Raw genomic sequence first — 21,464 nt, forward strand, 5'->3', positions numbered from 1 at the left:
AGCCACTACACCCAGCCTTATTTTTTTAAAGAGAGTGGGGGCAGGGGGGGTCTTACTATGTTTCCCAGGCTGGTCTTGAACTCCTGGCCTCAAGTGATCCTCCTGCCTCAGCCTCCCAAAGTGTTGGGATTACAGGTCTAAGCCATGGTATCCAGCATAATTAATGATAATTAAACACTCATTTAGTCTCTAGCCCAGAGGTCAGCAAACTATGTCTCTAGCCCAGAGGTCAGCAAACTATGGTCTGCAAGTCAGATCTGGTAGGCAGCCTGTTTCTATATGGACTGCAAGCTAAAAATGATCTTTACATTTTGAAGGGGTTGTTTAAAAAATATATATATATAATATAATATATAAAAATATATATAATACATATAAATATACATAATATATACAAATATATATAAATATATATATATAAATATATATATATATATATATGCCACCAAGACTGAATGTGGCCCATAAGACCTAAAACATTTACTGTCTGGTCCTGTACAAAAAGATTTTACCAGTCCCTGCTCTAAGCTCTAGATCAGCGCTGTACAACAGAATTTTCTACAATGATAAAAATACTTGTCCTAATATGTCGCCACAATCCAGTACAGTAGCCACCAGTCACATATGGCTACAAAGCACTTGACATGTGGTGAGTTCACTTTATTCTCTAATACATCTGCTTAGTATCTAACACAGAATGCAGCACAGTAATATTAATATTTAAGTGAATGAATGACCACTATGTACGCGTGATTTTTTAAAAAATTCTGCATTAGAATAAAACAAAATATTAAATAATTGCTTTTGATTTGCTGTTTGCAGGCTAGTCGGGGAGACATGTAAGTATCCAATAGGAAATGGTGTTTTGGGCAGGGTAGTCTAATTCTGCCTGAAGAGTCATAAAGGCCTTCCTAGAGGTGTTGTGCCTGAGCCGAGTTTTGAAAGATAAGCAAGAGTTCACTGAATGACAAAGACCTAGGAAAGGTCTCCATGCAGAGGAAACACATAGGCAAAGGCAGCCACACAGTTGTAAAAGAATGTATCTTTCTCAGGGTAAGCAAATGGATTTGCTTGGAGCATAAGGTGCATACTAGGAGTCAGATGTATGTGGGAGATGAGAAATAGGATCTGGTATGGGGCTCTAAAACAAATGGCCTTCAAAGCCATGGCATCCTTTTGATATGTCCCCTTCCTTATGCTCAAGCCACCGTGACCCAGTCACCACATTATGTGGTAAAAGTGAGACACACCCACCATATCCTCGTTTCTTCCAGATTTATCATCCAGGGGGTTATGCCAGAACACAATGTAAGTATTATTCTCTAATAGCCCATGTGTTTACAATTACTTTGAGTGTGCCAGAAAAGAAGAGAAGAAAACACATGATGATTGTAACTGACCTTTCCCAAAGCTTCCTTTATCAACAGTCATGAAGAGTGCCTCTACGAAGCAGGTGACGAGTGGTATCACCTTCTCTTTCTCAAGAGGTCTGTCCAAGTGGGAGAAAAAGGGAAAAGTTCAAAGTGGCATTCAGTGGTTTGTTTCAGAGAACAGCAAGGAATGGCTAACATATTTTAATCAGCATGTTATCTCTTTCAAAATTAAACATAGCTTATTTTCTTACCTAATATGAGGCAACACCACCAGGGCTGCCCAAGATTGTGAAAGGTAAATAGTATCTTTATTTGGGGGTAACTTAATTATAGATAAAAGATGGTCCAATACTGGAAACTGTTTGTTTCTTCCCTTGGATCTAGTCTTCTTCTGCTTTATATAGGACCTGAAGGGTTAAAAAAAACATATATGTTTAAAATAACAGAGAATGTAATCGCTGTTGCCCTCTGAAGTCTGAAATAAAATTGGATTCTTACCATTGTGGCGCATTAGAGGGAAGGAACTGGTGGTGGTGGTTGAGCTAAATAAATGTGAGTCATTTACTGAGTTTTCAGTAAGAGGCTTTTTCAGCTCCACTGGCTCTACTTCCTTTCACTTCTATTTTAATTTGCTTTATAACTGAAACCAAGTTTCTTCTAGTTTTAAGTATGATTTCTCAATTCTGTGCTCCTGGGCATGTTTTTGATTGGCAATTCACTGGAATGAACTGACTTCGTCCATTCTCCCTTTCCTTTTTGACATGAATTTTACTACTATCCACAAATGTAGAATGATGTTGCAGAGTTACTGTGATGAAGTTGACGAATGCCACTAACATGATTATGATATCTAAGTAATTTTCTCCTGCTGCTTTGACCAGATACACAGTCGCTCAATGACATTTTCCGACATGACATTCTGTTTTGAATATCTGTGACTCTGGTACTACTCTTGTTAGCCTCTTTTTATTTTTGCCAGTGTGCTATACCTCGGTCCTATTTGAAAGACAAAAATCTAATCAAAAGAAAAATCACAGAAATCATAAGTTAAATGATTTGTTTTACAATTTATCCTCCAACTCCAGTTTGGTTAGCTTGTTATGCAATAGAAGTGGAATATCAGGTTTTTACTCTTGTGCCCTTTTCATCATTAAAATTCATCAAAAAACAGTCAGGTAAGGGCAGGAAGGAAAAAAAGAAAAGAAAAAGAAAAAAAATTCACCAAAAAGCTACATTCTCTTTTGTTTCATACTTACCAGAATGTTTAGTGTTTGGAAATCATGATAGATAATTAAGTTAATTTAATTATCAATTCCTTAAAGTCACCACATCTTGATATATATAGTCTTTTTAGTAATAATCATGACTCAACAATCTGCAAAAATCTTACGAAATACTGAGATGCTTTAAAAAACAAAAGTGAGTCATTAGTTGCCACGTCACTCCCGTTTTCCAGACCTGCCAACGGCTCCACCAATGAAGTCCGTACTCCTTACGTCATCCTGTAAGGCCCTCTGTGATCGGACCCTTGCCCACCTCCATCTCCTCTCATCCCACTCTCCTCCTTGCTCTTTACCCACAGAGGTTTTCTTTCTGTACTTCAAACATGCTGAGCTTATTTCTGTCCCAGAGTCTCTGCAGTTAACTTTTCTTTCTGTCTGGAGAGTCTCTCACCGAGATCGTTGCAAGGCTGGATCCTTCCCAGCTTAAAATTGGACCAAACGTCCCCTGGAAAGGAATAGTGACCCCTCTGCATTCACTCTCCCTCTCAATACTGCTTTGTCTTCTTTTACCACGATCTGAAATCATCTCGCTTATTTGCTTACCTGTCTCACCACATTCCTCTTCCCCCAAAGGAGGAACTTTTTTCTTATTCTTTGTTGCACCCCAGTGTCCAGTGCCCGACACTGTTAAGTAGTTGTCAAATGACAATAAGTTTATCTTCTAAAGGGTCTTTTCACATTTATTATCTTTATTTTTTCTCACAGCAAACTGGTGAGATGGGTAGATGGAGTGTTACTAGTAACATTCAAACTATGATTTTAAAATCTTCACAGAAGGAATCAAAACAAAGGTGACCATTCACATATGCCGTATCTCCGTGGGGTATAGCAGAGGGTATTTTTGCAGAGAAAGAAACACAGAAGTGGGAGTACTTGCCGTGAGTTAGCACGTCTAAATTTATTTATTTATTTTAACACGCCACCTTCCTGGGAGGATCTGAGATGGCTGAGATGCTGAGGTAAGAAAGTCTGACACCCAGTCTCAGTTAGAACCTTAGCTTCACCTCATGGAAGCCAAACAACAAAGCAGCTTCACTACCCCTGCACAGAACCCAGTTTTGGCAGGTGCAAGGAATCTGCCTGCTGGAGATGGACTTGTGTGTTGACAAATCAAGAGGAAAGTTTCAAAGGAATAATTCTATAGGAGTCACTCACTACCCATTCCTCAGGAATCAGAATTCAATACATTTAAAAACCAACAAGATGCTGTTGGCATATTTTAATAGAGAAGCAACTTGTAAGGTAGACAGAAGATATAAGTAGGTGTTAAGATGAGTTTGCTAAACACAGCGGCTCAACCTATAACTCTAACACTTTGAAAGGCCAAGGCAGGAGGATCACTTGAGTCCAGGAGTTTGAGACCAGCCTGGCAACACAGCGAGACCTCGTCTCTACAAAAATTAAAAAATTAGTTGGGCATGGTGGTGCGTGCCTATGGTTCCAGCTACCTGGGAGGCTCAAGTGAGAGGATAGCTTGGGCCCTGGAGGTCGAGGCTGCAGTGAGCCGTGATTGTGCCACTGTACTCTGGCCTGGGCGACAGAGCAAGACCTGGTCTCAAAATCATAATAATAATAAATAAAACATTTAAAAAAGAAAATAGGTTCCTCCAGAATCTCAAGCTGATCAAACTCAAAATCTAGCTCTGCTGTATGACTGTGGGACAGTTACTCCCACCTCCATGGATGTTTCAAAGTCGAGTATTCAGCACAAACTCAAGGAATGCCCATCAATTCTGCCTCAGAGCAAACCAAAAACTCAACAACAGGTCTAACTACTCCAAGATAAATAAGAAGATTAATTATAAAAACAAAGAAAAGACAAGGGAACTGGTTTCCTAAGCTACAATTTCTAGACACATACCCACTTAACTATTTGAGACATGATACTATAAATCTTCTCATGTGTGTAAATAAGCTTTGTTTTTAACTTCTAAAGGGTGTCATTTTGAATGAAATTAAGAAATTAATCCATGACACTTAACAACTGAAACAATATAAAGGTATATAATTTTTTTTTTTGAGACAGAGTCTCGCTCTGTCGCCCAAGCTGGAGTGCAGTGGCGCGATCTCGCTCACTGCAACCTCCGCCTCCCGGGTTCACGCCATTCTCCTGCCTCAGCCTCCCGAGCAGCTGGTACTACAGGCACCCACCACCATTAAGTTTTTGTATTTTTAGTAGAGATGGGATTTCACCATGTTAGCTAGGATGGTCTCGATCTCCTGACCTCGTGATCCACCTGCCTCAGCCTCGTAAAGTGCTGGGATTACAGGTGTGAGCCACTACGCCTGGCCAGGAGTGTGGTTATTAAAAAGTAGCATGAGGAATCCTCAAGGTGAGGGAACAGTTCCATATATTCACTCTGGTGATGGTTATAAATCAACACGTGATAAAACTGCATACAGCTATATATCTATATATGTATACAAACTCAGATGAGTGCACATACAACTGATGAAATCTGATTAAGATTGATGGATTGCACCAATGTCAGTTCTGCAGTTGTGATATTGTAGTATGCTTATGCAGGATATACTAATGGGGGAATCTGAGTGAAGAGTGTATGAAACCTCTCTGTACTATTTCTTGCAACTGCACGTGAATCTACAATAATTTTACAATAAATGGTTAAAAAATTAAGTCACCTCTATCTTTCCCTTACCATCCTTCTGATGTAAACAAAGTTAACAGGTTTGTGTATCCTTCTACGTGTTTTTCTATGTTCATACACACATTTTGCTTTACCTTGCAAAATGAGATCATACTATACATACTATGTGTGTAGCTCTACAACTTGCTTTTTTCACACAATTTATCACGGACATCCTTCCAGTTACATATAGATCTTCATTTTTTTACAGTATTTTTGATATATTATATTTAAATGGGCAATCTGATCATCATTCCAGGAATAAAAACTTAGCACTCACCCCACCATCTGCGGTGAGAAAGTCAGAGGGTACTTTTCAATTGCCATCGAGCCAGCAGTGGGAGGTGCCGCTTTGTTCAGAATGAGCTTGGCCAGAACGGCCAGAGCTTCGTCTTTGACTACAGCATCATCAATTAGGAAGCAATTCACAATATATGACAGAAAGCTTGGTAGAAATAGCTAAATTTAAGAAAAAAAAAACACACACTTATTAACAGATATAATAAAGAGAAGATTGTAACAATTCAAAAAACTGGACCAAAAACAAAGGATCAAGAATCACAATGGCATTAGACCTCTACGCAGGAACAATGGAAGCTAAAGACTGTGCAGCCATGTCTTAAAAACTCTGAGGAGGGATGACTTAGAATCTAGAATTCTATAGCCTGCCTACCAATAATGCAGTGTGAGGAGAGACTAAAGACATTTTCAGATGTATTAAATCTCAATATTTTATCTCCATGAACCCTCCCCAGCCCCAGGAAATTATGAAAAATAAATTCCGTCAAAATTAGAGACTAAACTATAACAAGAGAAGAACACGGAACCCAGGAAACGAGAGAGAAGCAAAAGGAAGTCCCAGTACAACATTTGTGCAGTGGGCAGAGAAAGCAATGCATTTAGACTGGACTTGCTCCAGGAGAAATGTCTCCAAGAAAGAAGAAAAAGAAAAACTGAGCTGCTAAATTATCTGACAGTTTTGTCATGTGAAGGACATTTACAAAGCTGCTGGAAGACAGACTCGCTGGCCCGCTATTCAAAGAAAACAATTTCCAGTTTTTAAAGAACGAGGTAATTATAAACTCTAAGAAAAATGAGGCCAGGTGTGGTGGCTCATGCCTGTAATCCCAACACTTTGGGAGGCCAAGGCAGGCGGATCACCTGAGGTCAGGAGTTCGAGACCAGCCTGGCCAACATGGCGAAACCCCGTCTCTACTAAAAATACAAAAATTAGCCAGGCGTGGGGGCGCAAAACTGTAATCCCAGTTACTCAGGAGCCTGAAGCAGGAGAATCACTTGAACCCAGGGGGTGGAGGCTGGCACTACTGCACTCCAGCCTGGGTGACAGAGCGAGACTATGTCTTGACAAAAAAAAAAAAAAGAAAGAAAAATGAGAATGTATACAAAAAGGTCATGTAATCATAAAATACTCCTTGTTTATATAAGTATGTGTTGAATATGGACTCAACCAAAATTTGTGATATAATTCTATTGGGAGCATGAGAGGTATAAAGGAACTAAAGTCCATCTGCCATACAAGGAAGTCTGCACATGAGAACTAAAACTGGCAAACCAAGGTAAAGCAGAATATTCAGATGATTTAAAAGTATAAAGTAAATAAAAGAAAAAAATAGCTGGCCGAGGCAGGCAGATCAAGAGGTCAGGAGACTGAGAACATCCTGGCTAACACGGTGAAACTCCGTCTCCACTAAAAATACAAAAAATTAGCTGGGCATGGTGGCGGGTGCCTGTAGTCCCAGCTACTCAGGAGGCTGAGGCAGGAGAATGGCATGAACCCGGGAGGCGGAGGTTGCAGTGAGCCGAGATTGCGCCACTGCACTCCAGCCTCGGTGACAGAGCGAGAGACTGTCTCAAAAAAAAAAAAAAAAAAAAGGAAGAAAAGAAAAAAATAGCTAAAAATCATTAGATCCAATGGCTGCTAATAAAATGGGAACAGAAAAGAAATGACTGCTGTTTAACCTGGTTTGACTTCCTAAACTACACACATACATGTAGTATTTGGATAAAAATAAGATTAAAAAAAAAAAAAAAAAAAAAGACCAAAGGGAACAGGGGAGAAAGGAAAAACGCAGTTGTTAAACAGAGTCAGCTGAAGCGTTCTCATGGAGCTGAAAGAAACAGATCTTAGACAGGTACAAAAGTGTTCTTTTTAGGCAAATGAGAATATATATTATCAAAGGCTAAAAGGAAGAATATTGAGAGGACAGATACAGAGACATGTTTCCATGAAGTATACTGTAGGGTTACTAGTTAGGAGGAGGGGCAAGTGTTTGATGAGAAGGGAGAGAAAAAAATAAAATAAATCCAGGTTTAGATAAGAACGTTTTCTCCCACACTCAGTGGGGGAAACTATAACTGGAGCAATGAAATCAATTTGCAAACTTCCGCCAGTGCAAATTGTTTCACAAACTATTTTCTATGCTTCAAAATCACATAGAAGTTTCTTAAACTGTTTTTTCAATTTTACCACATGGTTCTGTAACTACCTAAAGGATTATTTAAAAAACAAGTAATCTAGAATTGAATATAATTTCTTTAAAAAACATATTGACTAAAACATCAAGCACTTATCCTGTTCCTCTCAAAAAACAAACAAATAACAGGATTTCAAATTTGATCATTTTTTCGTGATAGATTTGTTTTTAAAAATACTCTGAACTTAGTATCTTGCTTACCTGCTCAAACTGCTTCATGGCAAACATGACTTCAGAAAAACTGAAAATTAAATGTTTTTCAAATCTGCTCTCAAATATCTGTGACCAAGGTAAAAAATATTAATGTAAGCACACAGAGAGTACTTCTACATCCCCCTAGCAAGCAGCTATAGAAGGGAATGGCAGGCACACTTCACTTAGTGCTCTGTCCAATCGCCCAGCCTTCTCCAAAGGTGCCTCCACAAATACAAAGGGCTTCTGCTGATTACACAGGGCTCTGCCTAAAGGCTGCTCAACTCTTAACCAGCTACAGTGAGTTATGAAAGGGCAAACAGCATGATTGTATATCTTCCCTCAAAGTGTACTGCAGTGCTCCATTAAGCTAGAAAGAACATCACCAACCTTTCTATTTTCAATCCCACTTCCAAATTCACTAAAATGCAAATCTCATCAAATCATATCCCTGCTTGGAATTTTTTCAGGGTCCTCCACTAATGCAGGATAAAACCCAACCTAACTTTTCAAAGCCAAGCCAGAGCTTTGCTGATATCATGTCATATCATGTGTCCATGTGCCCAGACTGCAAACATTTATGAACACAAGTCTTTCCTGTTCCCTCTCCCAGTATTTTTAACCCTGCTTCTGACTGGCAGACTGCTTTTCAACCTTCAAGGACTATCCCAAACACAAGTCCTTTGAGAAGCTTTCTCTGTTCCTCAACCCCAGGCAGAAGTAATAGTTAAAATTCAATATATCTCTAATAGACACATTGGCTAGACTATTAACTACTCAGTTCCAGGCTCCATTTCTCCAACAACTATCAAAACCTACAGGCATCACTGTTCATCCTGGATTACCCAGCTCATACCCAGCACACGGTAAGCTCTACATATTTGCAGAATATGTATAGATTTAGCTTTTGCCACATTTTGCTTATTTACATTACTGCATGCAATTCCCATCTCCTTAACAAGATTATAAATTCCTTGAGGGCAGAGCCTTTGTCACACTTCACTTGTATCCCTCAGAAGGTTTACTCAATGCTAAACATATTATTAACTGCTCAATTAATATTTGTGGAAGTAAATTACTTTTTCTATGGTTTCTTTGATGAGAGTCTCTGGCAAGGAAACATTTTCACCCAGGATCAAAGCAGAAATTACATCCAAGAGGGTCTTGCAGCAAGATGTGGAGAGACTGGCTACTTGCAGTGTTTGAGATAACGCCTGCAAAAAGATAAAACAATGTATACTCAGTAATCAGCTTTTAAAAAACAGACTCTTGAGAATATTAAGTTGGGAACTCACCTTACAGACATCAGCAGGCGTGGTTATCTTTGTTCCGCTTCCATGTTTTACAAGTATAAGGTATGTTTCCAACAACCTTTTAATCTGTTCAGAACTTTCACAACAGTTAGTTTTTGTTACTTTTGTATGTAGATCCAAGAGTGATTCCTGCAAACAAAGAATTTAACAGAGAGAGTAACTATAAAGTATCAAACTCAACTGTTAATACAATAATAAAAACTGTGTGACAGTTCAACTTTTCCCATTCTTTTGCTTTGGAAGAAAAAGCCACATTTACCAGGAGTCACTAATGGTAACAGCTAACATTGACTGAGTGCACTGTTCTAAGTGTTTGTTTATTTATTTATTTATTTATTTATTTATTTATTTATTTTATTTATTTTTGAGATGGAGTTTCGCTCCTGTTGCCCAGACTGGAGTGCAATGGCGCAATTTTGGCTCACTGCAACCTCTGTCTCCCGGGTTCAAGTGATTCTCCTGCCTCAGCCTCCTAAGTAGCTGGGACTACAGGCATGTGCCATTTTGTAGTTTTAGTAGAAACAGGATTTCTCCATGTTGGTCAGGTTGGTCTCAAACTCCCCACCTCAGGTGATCCACCCACCTTGGCCTCCCAAAGTGCTAGGATTACAGGCTTGAGCCACTGTGCCCGGCCCGTTCTAAGTTCTTTACAAGTATTCACTCATCATCCTCACAGCAACCCCGAAGGAGAGAATATTATTACCCCCATTTATTAGATGAAGGGACTGGGAAATCTAGATTTCAAATAATTTTCCCAGGTCACACTAGCAGTAAGTGGAAGGGTCAAGATTCAAATAGGCAATCTGGCTCCAGAGTCTTCTACTGCATTTCAAGATATCGTATCAAATAAAAAATAGCACGAGGGCAGAGGGAAGGAAAATTTTAGTATGTGTAGAGAAGTATAAATAAAACAATTATAAAATATAACTTCTAGGAGTGCTTTGCAAAACTGAGAGCAGAAAGGGTAAATTCTTAGACTCCTTATCAAAAACCCACCCTTAAAGATTAGAACTCACTTGCAAACATTCAAAAAATGTACCAAAATGTTCCTTAGAGATGTAGGATACAGTGGATTTGACCATGTTTTTGAGTGTTTCTCCAATTAACATCCATGGTAGTTGAATTTCTGTTTCAGTGACAGGTCCTAGCTTTTGCAAAATTAGCTTCACTGCCTGTGGGAATACAAGTCATTAACATTAATATATAAACTCTTATTTTCAAGTATTGCTCTGTGAGTCACCATTGTGATTACATTAGCTAAAAATCAGGCCTGTAATAGTCAAGGATATGGCAACTTTGATGGTTAATAATGTGTCCCAAAAGGAACTTCTAAACTAGGATGGGAATTTTATCATTACAACTGTTCCCTCCCCACCTGCCCTTGCCCATTAATCCATTTATCTTACCCCCTAGCATCCAAAATAAAGAAGACATCAATGACTCTGTAAGTAATACCTCACTGTCCAAGGCCTACATTGGGTAAGCATTGTTACTGAACACCCAACACTCCCCATCCAGGGCTTTCTATCTCTTCTAGGTTGTCCTCCCTCCACATCATTTGCCTCATTCTTTTCTACTTTCTGTTTCAACCATCCACATAGATTCTAAGAACCCCTCCCCGTTGTGTACCTGGCCTGTACAGGAGTGAAACATATTTCTAACTCCTTTGCACATTTCAAAGAGCAACTGTCCAACACCTTCGACTTTTTCTGGATGTTTATCAAGATCAAGAAACATTAAATTGAAAAGTGCATTTTTATCAGAGACCTAAAATGTAAAGTAGAAATGGAAAATTATATTCACAAACATAAACATATCCAAATGAAGAACTCTCATTTGCTATTCTACATATTCTTATTTAAATATACGTAGGAAAAAATTGTCAAAGGAACAGACATTTGTAATGATTTCAAACTACTCTAACAGTGTATTCTCACTTGGAATGTCACACAAAACAGTGAATTCATTGGTATTATGGGAAGATATGTACTACAAAAAACTACAGAAGTCAACATTCTATCTTTTAAAGTAAATAAATTTGTATTTTGTATTGTATACAGTAAAATACTTGTATTTTATGAAATAAAATAAATATTAATGTTTTTATTACAAAAACCCTCTAAAATTTACTATGAACATTTTATACAAACACAAATGACACCATGCTACCAGTTACTTCCAGGAAACTATTAGAAAAGTTCTTATTAATGTCACAGTTCATGTATTTACTGACTTGAATTAGACAGCACTTTTGACATATACACACTGAAAGCTATCACAAACCTAAATAACAATAGTGACCCAAATTAGATCACATCAATTTGTGAGCAACAAATAAGTCTTACTGTGAGATAAATTCAAAATAGTAACAGATTTCTGTTAAGTAATATACAGATACATAGATAAAATTAGCCCATAGTAACCACATTTTTAAAAGATATCTACTTCCATTCATCAGATTATTATTACTATTATTTGTGTGTGTGTGTGTGTGTGTGTGTGTGTGTGATATGGAGTTTCCACCTCCTGGGCTCAAGCAATTCTCATGTCTCAGCCTCCCGAGTAGCTGGGAGTACAGGTGTACGCCACCATGACCAGCTAATTTTTGCATTTTTAGTAGAGATGGGGTTTTGCCATGTTGGTCAGGCTGATCTCGAACTCCTGACCTCAGGTGATCCATCCACCTCGGCCTCCCAAAGTGAGGCCTATTCATCAGATTCTTGATGATTAGCAACAAACATAAAATATCAGACTAACCTTTCTCATCAAAAAAGTAAAACTTTCAGCAGCAAAATTTCTTATATGTAGTTTCTTATGAGCCAGGAGTGTGCTGTACATGCTATACATGAAAAAAAAATAAGATATGTTTCATTAATCATATAATTTTTATAAATACATACTACATGTCAACAATATGGGCAACAATGTGCTAAGTATGCCAGGAATACACAGCAGGTATCAAACAAATTTAAAATCTCATTCATTTATGGAGACACCCACATGTTGAAAGGAAGACTTGACCACAGACATTAAGAGTCCTAGGACTGGCGGTACCGGTTTTATGAACAAGACTCCATGAAAAGGTGCAATTTGTAATGAGCTCTGAATGAAAGAAGAATTAGGTGGGGACCACAATCCATATTATTGGTATAAAAGCAAGAGTTAAGATGGGGCAGGCGGAAATGATCATGGTCATGACAAGGAGGCTGGTCCATCTAAAAGAGAAAATATGATACAGCAGAGGAGGGCAGCTGTGGATAAAGTTGGTCAGGTAGACAGGTCTAGCTTACGTCTATGTAAGCACTTACTCTGTGTTACTCCATTTAGTCAGCACAATAACTCTATGGGATGGGTACTATTATAATCCCCCCATTCTACAGATAACGAAAGTGAGGCAGAAAGCATAAGCAACTTGCTCAAGGTCAAGCAGCCATGCATCCATAACTAAATAATTACTTATATGTAATCACATTGTTAAATTTGGTCTCCCTAATGATAGAAGGGTATGGAATATATCTCTCCAATTTTTGCCATAACCCCAATACCTAATAGTTCCTTGCTGACAGCAGGTATTAATAAATGTTGGCTGAATGAGAAAGGACTATTTTCAGAAAGATCAATTTGGCAGCAATATACAGGATAAAATAAAGGAGGAAAGAGTCTGGTTATTCAATCAGAAAGCTGCTCAAGTCATACAAGCTTGGGCTAACAGGCATGAAAGAGACTGGAAGGAGAGGGAAATGGCAAGGAATGAACTCAGTAGACATTTCAGAAGCTGCAATGAAGCTGCAATGAAGCTGAAGACCTTACAGCGGTCCACAGGGCCCTGGATGATCTGGCCCCTTACTATTGCTTCTCTGACATCGCTTAGCTACTCTCGCCCTTATACAGGCTGCTTGGCCACCTACAACTTCTTGCCGGGTATGTGCCCAAGATGTTCTCCCCCTGCTAAAATGTAAACTTTGTGAGAAGAGGGATTTTTATCTGTTTTACCTGTGACTGCATCTCAAGTGCCTGACATACACACAGTGTCCAATGAATATTCACTGAGCAAATGCGTGAATGACAGAATCAAGAGGATGTGGACACCTCTGAAGACAACTGGGTCAATGATGTCTCTGATATGCCAAAATTCGGAGACAGGAAGAATGTTAGTATTAATGATAGAAAATGGGCAACCAAACAGGGCCGGGCATACGGTAGACACTCAACACCTGTTTACTGAACACATGAATGAATGTACAGATAAGAGGAGTTGATTTAACAATAAGTGTTGAGTTCAGTTTCAGTAATATGCAAGTGAAAATAGCCAAGCTACTGAAGTTGTCATACCAAAAGCAAATAAATTTAGAACTGAAGAGCCTGACTTAGGAGACATAAAAAGTGGCAGTTTTTATGACAGCTGAAATCACAAAACTAAATCAATTATTCCCCAAAGACTTTGTTGGTTGTTTAATGAGATAATATTGGTTTCTAACGTATTTTACCAAAAGCTTCATAGGGAACTAGTAAAAGCTGGAAAAAGATTTCTTTCTCTTTCTTCATTCAAAGTTCCTAAAAGAGAAGGGTGGGCTGAGTGAAAGGGGTGGCATAAAACAAAGTCTATTGTCCCATACCATACACACACCATTTTTTGGGGGGTAAGAAGCTGATGACTGATATTAAACATTCCTGTGGCAATTACAGAACATGAAAACAACCAGAAGACCGAGTGGAAAATCCCACCAAACCCCAGACTTAAACAGATAGTAAGACGATCTTTGCTTACTTTAAACAAAAGGCTATTACGAAATTCATTCTCTTTCCTTGTCCACGTTTACTCACAAATACTGAGTGTCTCTTTCAGCTTAGGAAGTATTAGTGGCTGGGGAAATGTCAATGTTTAAAAAAGGTTCTTAGCCTGTCTTAAACCTCGCTTAAACCAGGTGTAGAGAGGACGGCAATACATTATAACCAAACAATTCTGGCAAAAGTTGTGTGACACAGGTGGTTAAAAAATGCCAAAAGGATAGAGAATATAAAGTTTTTTTAATACTTCTAGCGAAGGTGCCTGTTTGTGGAGGCTGTAGGGACCAAGTCAGGCCTTCACGGGTGGGTAAACTTTCAGTAGCTGGAGAGGAGAGATGGTTATGGCAACTCAGAATGGCAGACTAAATTGTGGACCACTTTGGCTGGAGCATCAACTTTGTACATGAAAACAATTAGGCACTGAGCTGGCAAAGTGGTTTGGAGTCAGAGAGAAGCCAGAGAAAAAGAAGCAGGCAATTAAAAAACGTACTAGAGAGAGAAAGCGGTTACCTGTATATATTGGACATGTCCTTCACCATCAGTCTCCACAGGTACTTATAAAGATATGACAACGAGGTGAAAGCCCATTCTAACAACTCTGTGTCCTGAGTCTCCAGGATCGAGGTGATAGTCAAAAAAAACTCTGGAAAGTGTGGGTAGAAATCCGTCTGCAGATCTCGTGCCAACTGTACAACCAAACTGGATTAAAAAAAAGAAGCAACTGATTATGTGGATTTTTTTTTAAAAGGCTGCAAATCTACTTAACGATACTAGGTGGCCTACGATCATAGGATTAATTAAATAAAAATAATTCTAATTCAAGTCTGAAAATTTATAAAACTCTTTAAATCTTAAGACCTCAGCAAAGAAATCAGGCAAGAAGTTACATTCCATCACAAGTTGTAGCCAACTGTTCCTATAATGTCAAAGAAAAATGGGATTATTTTAGTACATAACAAAAGCAAAATTATACCCCAAGATTCTACTTTATGGTAATGTACCCATTCCTAACAGAAAAGGAACATCCTTCTTGTTTCTAAATTATGAACACCTGATCTGAGGCATATGTAGCTTTGAAACACAATCTGAAAAATCAGACAAATAGCGTTATGAGCTTTCTCTCAAGATGCTACTTACTCCAAAAGGGGCTGATAGGCAAAACTGTTCTTAACTTGCAGGTGAGTCTTCAAACTCTGAACTATCTCGTTTTGATGATAGACCAACTGACTGAATGATTGGCATTTGTCAATAACTTCTTTGTAAAATTTTCCTAAGGGGGGGAAAAAAAAATACGTTCTTTTCTATCACACAACTATTCAGCTGTAAGGAACATATAAAGTGCAAACTATGGGTGAATAAAATAGAAACAAAATAGAAAATACCAAAGTGCTCCGTGAGGTTTAATTCTCTCCATTTCAGCAGACCCTCAAAAAAGTAGGTTTCAACCTCCTGTCAAGATTAAAGCAGTCCATTAATCAAATAACTCTAAGAAAGCAATGATCAAGGTAAGTAGAATAATGATACATTAATATCTTAAGACAATGATACTGAAGAGTTTAAAAACTCCTTTTAGTTTTTTAAAATGCCATTAAGTAACACACTTTAAAAAGCAATCAGAAGTTATCAATAGATCACTTATAAAATACTGTTTTGTTGATTTGGTTGCAGCAAATAATTTTCTGGAGCCTATATATATTGTCCAGTAAGGGAAAATTATTTTCTGTGTTTTTTTATAATTTTAGGCAAAGAATAAGGTGTTGGTTCTTTACAGTTTCTTCATTCTGCTTTTAGAAATATGAATTACTACAACCTTATAAAGAAGTAATATGGCATTCCTAATAAAATTCAACAGAGTTATACTCTTTGACCCAGGTAGTTCTTATAAAGTTTGCAAGCCTAGAAGTAAAAGATGTTTATTCAGCTTAACTACAGTGTGGGGAAACATTACGCAGCCTAAAATATCTGACAATAGGAAAATGGTTGGCATATCCTGTGGTCTATATATACTAAGGTGTATTATGTGGCTACTAAAAAGAGTTATATCTCTATTGAACTAGAACCACACTGATGATATGCCCCCAAAACGATAAAAGCAAGTTATGCAGTGAGAGGGTATGGTAGGATTCAATTTTCCTTAAAAAACAAAAACAAAAACAAAAACAAAACCCTCTATAAATGTTTGCACATATGAACATGAGTGGACAGTATGGAAGAATACTATACTGAACTGTCAGTATTGGCTTCCTTGGGAATTAGGGGTGGGAGGAGTGAGATAATGGGCTTTTCATAAGTTTACCACTGTTACTTAACTTGTTAACATGGTATCAATTACTTTGTACTTTGAAAGGTAAAGCCAATAAATTATCATACACGTATGACATGTATGTATACGTGTGTGTGTATAGATATATAAATAAATGCATACCCCCCAAAAAAATCATTCTACCAAAAAGATACATGCACTCGTATGTTCATCTCTGCACTATCCACAATAGCAGAGACATTGAATTAGCCCAGGTGTCCATCAATAGTACACTGTATAAAGAAAATACAGTACATATATACCATGGAATACTATATGCCATAAAAAAGAATGAAATCATGTCCTTTGCAGCAACATGGATACAGTTGGAATCCATAATACTAAGCAAATTAACATAGGAACAGAAAACCAAATACTGCATGTTCTCGCTTATAAGTGGGAGCTAAATATTGAGTACACATAGACATAAATATAAGAACAATGGACACTGTGGATTTACTAGAGGATGGAGTAAGTGGGGATGGGTTAAAAAAAACTACTTGTTGGGTACTATGCTCACTACCTGGGTGACAGGATCCATACTCCAAACCTCAGCATCACACAATATTCCCGTGTAACAAACCTGCACATGTACCCCCTGTATCTAAAATCCAAGTTGAAATAAAAATAAAAATATGTGTTTATAGAGAGAGAGAAAAAAAGAGATAATAAACACATAAGCACATATGCAAACAGCATGCCAAATCTACAATCTCAAAAAAAAAAAAAAAATCCTAAACTGTTCTTTGGAAATCTTTAAAATCAATAGTTAGGCAGAATAGATACTATGTAACCACAAAAATTAGAAACTAAAAAAAAAAAAAAAAAAAAGGCAGAAAAGAAAGAGAATCCCATTAAATTTTGTTTTAGGATGGGGACGATGGCTCATGCCTGTAATCCCAACACTGGGAGGCTGAGGCAGGAAGAGCATTTGAGCCCAGGAGTTTGAGACTAGCCTAGGCAACAACATGAGATCCTGTCTCTATTTTTCAAAAGTAAAAATAACAGAAATTTTTTGTTGTTGTTTTCATGTCCTTTAAGGCAGAAGGAAAATATGCAACACAGTTTAAAACTTAAATGCAGAACGCATTTCTATCCTAGCACAGACCTGGCACATGTCAGCTATGTGTGAGAGACCATGTTGCGTCCTTTTGCAAGGTAACTCTGGAGCTCCTTTCACCAAGAGACGGAGTCTATTTCCTCACCCTCTGAATCTGGCCTGGCCTCCTGACTCGCTTTGACTAATAACATGCAATGAAAGTGACTCTGTGATGACCAAAGCAAAACTTTATGAGGCCTTGACAGCTTCTGCCTTCAGTCTATTGAAAAGATTCTGCCACCATGAAAAGAAGCCTAGACTAGCTTATCGGGGAATAGGAGGCCATGAAAAGAAAAGAACCAAGATCAACAAGGCACAGCCAACTGCCAGACAGGTGACAGAGGCCATTCTGGACTATCCAGTCCAGGATTCTAATTTCAGGCTGTCTTCTCTGCCTCCTTAACACTCTACCTCTTGATATTTTCAACTTCTCCTGCAGCTTAAACTATTAACCATATTCTAAATGCCAAATCTGTAATTTCACCTCCACATCCATATATACACATCCATATATACAAACATCTTTACTCCACATCCATATATACAAACATCTTTTGGACACTATCATTTGGACACTATCATTTGGACACTATCATTTGGATGGCCACAGGTATTTCAAACTCAAGTCGCAAATGGAACTAATTATCTTATCTTTACAACCTTGTGCTCCTTTACCTATAAATATATCTTGATGAGTAACATCCTCAACCATTCAGCCTTAACCTCATTGTCTTCCTTGCTGCAAACCCAGTAGGTCACAAGTCCTATCCATTCATTCTACTTCCTCAGTATCTCTGGAATCCTTCTCTTCTCTCTCTCTTGATTGCTGCTACCATAATCATTTCTTACTTAGATCACAGTCAAATCCTCACAACTGGACAACTGAGATTGGATCTCCAAGTTAAAGGCATGTTACACAGGACCTTAAAAGGCTAGCAGAGGAATCATGACATGATGCAGGACTGCAGTCCTGCTCTTTTCTCCACACTAAAGTCAGAGAGATTGAAAATTTAAACCTGATCATGTCATTCATTCCCCTGCTTACAGTCCTAGAACTCTAAGTCCCTACAGCTTCAGGATAAAACTCCAACTTAGCTTGACCTGCTTACAGTCCTAGAACTCTAAGTCCCTACAGCTTCAGGACAAAACTCCAACTTAGCTTGACATATGAAGCCCTTTATGATCCCTGCCTACCTCTCCAGCTTTATCTCACCAGCTGCCTCCTTGCCCCATCCCAGTCACCATGAATACAAAAAAAACACCCTATACACACCTATAACCAGCCTGGACTGCTTTGCAGTTTCTTGAATGTGACATGCATTCTCTAGCTTCTGTTCCTTTATATAGGCTTCTCCCTCAGCCTGGAAGAGCCTTTCCTGTCCTCTTTACCATGCTAAAACCTATATAAAAAAGATTCAATTCAGGTGTCACCTCATCTAGATCACCTTTTTTACACCCCTAAAGAATGTAGGTTAGGTTCCCTTTACTATGAGTTCCCAAAGCACAATGTGCTCACCTAGACAACATCATTTAACACATTGAATTTACATGGTGGAGATAATGCATTCAAAGACACAGTGAGTGGAGTCTGATTATAGTAAAGTGAAGAACAGTAAGAACTGAGATTGGATCTCCAAGGCATAGGCATGTTACACAGGACCTTAAAAGGCTAGGAGGAATAATGACATGATGCAGAAAAAGACTTCTGCATAAAAGGAGGACAAGGCCGGGCGCGGTGGCTCACACCTGTAATCCCAGCACTTTGGGAGGCCGAGGCGAGCAGATCACGAGGTCAGGAGGTGAGACCATCCTGGCCAACATGGTGAAACCCCGTCTCTAGTCTCTACTAAAAATGCAAAAATTAGCTGGGTGTGGTGGTGCGCATGTGTAATCCCAGCTACTCAGGAGGTTGAGGCAGGAGAATCGCTTGAACCTGTGAGGCGGAGATTGCAGTGAGCCAAGATCACGCCTCTGCACTCCAACCTGGAGACAGAGCGAGACTCTGTCTCAAAAAATAAAAAATAAAAATAAAAATAAATAAATAAAAATAAAATAAAGGGATGACAGAGTCAGAGTATGGTTAGAACTGGAAAATATTATGTAGTCTAGCCCCTTTATTTTTATAAAGGAGAAAATTAAGTCCCGGGAAAAGGGCTTGCTCAAAATCACTTTAAAGTTACAGTTTCAGGAATATGGATCTGCAGCAGTGCTTGGAATGCATATGGGAAAGGGAGAGGCTAGAATCACAAAAGTCAGTTGAAAGTCAAGTCACTTGTCTAATAGAGCTTCACCCAACAGAACTTTCTGCAAAGATGAAAATGTTCCAATTCTATATTTATTCAATATGTTAGCAACTAGCCACATTTGAGCACTCACATTTTAAACTTACTTTAAATCCAATTTGTCATGTGTGGCTACTGTATGAAACAGCACAGGTCTAATGCATTTCATGCCCAAAAAGGAATACCTTGAAAAACAATTCACTTCTACTAACAGAAGAAACTAAAACACCATGAACACTTGGAAGATTGGCTAGTATCACATTCTCTTACCTCCTCATAGCTTGCAGTTCTATCAATCCGGTGAATAATATCAATATTCACATTCCCCAGTCGTTCAGCAAATGTAAGAAACTGGAAGGGAAAGTATATTTAAGATACATAATTATTTAATATTTATCAGATCTTTAATATCTATTTGAATGCTGCATGTAGGCATCTCTAATCACAAAGGATAAGTGGAAAAATAAACTGAAAAACATAGGGCCGTAAACAAATGTACTGCACCATTCAAAGATAATGAATACTTCTGTTTGCATAATTTCTCTCAGCTATGTCATTTCAAATAAAATTTCCATTGCTGGACTGATGAGCCTAGGTGGATACTGGCAATTAGTCTCGCTAGATCTGTTAGGTTTCATACCCTCCCATAAGCATGGGGACCTAGCAAAGTCGCTGCAACAAAAGTGTTTTTAAACATATACAGACCTGTGATTGTATCCTAACGAAGACCTGGAAGCTATCTACCAAGGGGCCAACAGAGAAAGCGCTGTATAGTTGCCCTTAGCTGGGAATCACTCACTGCCAGCCAGCTCGCCCAATTCGGTCTTTAAAGATAAAAGACCAGGGGAGAATCGGTCCTAAGCAATCTCCTGGAATAGTGAATTTAATTCTGGACCACAAGAAATTCCCAGGACTGGCCAGACACCATAAAATATGGGTGAAACTTGCTGTCCAGACTTCTTTCCTCCCTCAACCCATGTTTACTACATCCAGAGTCTCCCTCTTTCGCCGGAGCCTCCGGGCAAGTGACACACTCGGCCCAGAAGTCTGAGGCCCCTGGAGTCTAGCTCTAAGCCTGTCTCACGACTCAAGCAGCGGAGACCCGCGGCTCCCTGCCCAACCTCCCGCGCTCACCCGGTAGGTGTTCTCCGTCTTGTGGGAAACGGGCTTTGTCTTCATGGCTGCAGAGGGGCAGTGGCCCGCGACGGCCTCGGGAGGGTCGAAGGGATGCAACCGACAGTAAGGAGGGGAAAGAGGCTCACAGGCGGTACTCTCCGATTCCCAAATGCCCAGACTTTCTCACGTGCGACTTGAGCCCCTGGGCGCCGCCATGTTGGAGACAAGGAGGAGCCTGAGCGGGTCACGTGGACGGAAAAAAAGAACGGAGCAGGCGCAGCCTTTGGCAGGGGCCTACAGGAGGCGGGGCTGCGCACATAAGGGCGGGCGTTTGGGGGAGGTGTTCTTTTCACACCCATTGGTAAAGGTTTAGAAGATAAATGTATTTTCATTATAAAATAAAGCATACCTGTCATCATTATCAACTGTCCCATCATCATTACTGTCCCTCACTATGTACCCTGCACCGTGCAAAGATCCTTTTATCCATAATTTCACAGTAAAGCTTATTAGGGATGTTAATACAAAGCAGGCACTGCATCTATCTACATATCTATATCTATCTCTCTATAT

The 21,464-nt window shown here is 38.9% G+C and overlaps 1 protein-coding gene across 1 annotated transcript in view; it reads right to left on the reverse strand.

Annotated features, from left to right (window-relative positions):
* The window catches only part of LOC105493875 (UTP20 small subunit processome component), a 111,586-nt gene extending 90,455 nt beyond the window's left edge, over nt 1-21,131 (reverse strand). Inside the window, exons 1-14 of the mRNA XM_071071251.1 lie at nt 20,910-21,131; nt 20,046-20,126; nt 15,475-15,541; nt 15,230-15,362; nt 14,603-14,791; nt 12,062-12,143; nt 10,934-11,071; nt 10,321-10,476; nt 9,287-9,433; nt 9,071-9,205; nt 8,001-8,078; nt 5,585-5,763; nt 1,625-1,780; nt 1,401-1,489 (exon numbers count right to left, since the gene is read on the reverse strand). Of these exons, the coding sequence (XP_070927352.1) occupies nt 1,401-1,489; nt 1,625-1,780; nt 5,585-5,763; nt 8,001-8,078; nt 9,071-9,205; nt 9,287-9,433; nt 10,321-10,476; nt 10,934-11,071; nt 12,062-12,143; nt 14,603-14,791; nt 15,230-15,362; nt 15,475-15,541; nt 20,046-20,126; nt 20,910-20,954 (1,675 nt within the window). The 5' untranslated portion in view covers nt 20,955-21,131. The remainder of the gene's footprint in view (nt 1-1,400; nt 1,490-1,624; nt 1,781-5,584; nt 5,764-8,000; nt 8,079-9,070; nt 9,206-9,286; nt 9,434-10,320; nt 10,477-10,933; nt 11,072-12,061; nt 12,144-14,602; nt 14,792-15,229; nt 15,363-15,474; nt 15,542-20,045; nt 20,127-20,909) is intronic.
* Between the last annotated feature and the right edge of the window lie 333 nt (nt 21,132-21,464).

Source organism: Macaca nemestrina, chromosome 10, assembly GCF_043159975.1.
Source record: "Macaca nemestrina isolate mMacNem1 chromosome 10, mMacNem.hap1, whole genome shotgun sequence".
In the NCBI taxonomy this organism is placed as follows: Eukaryota; Metazoa; Chordata; class Mammalia; order Primates; family Cercopithecidae; genus Macaca; species Macaca nemestrina.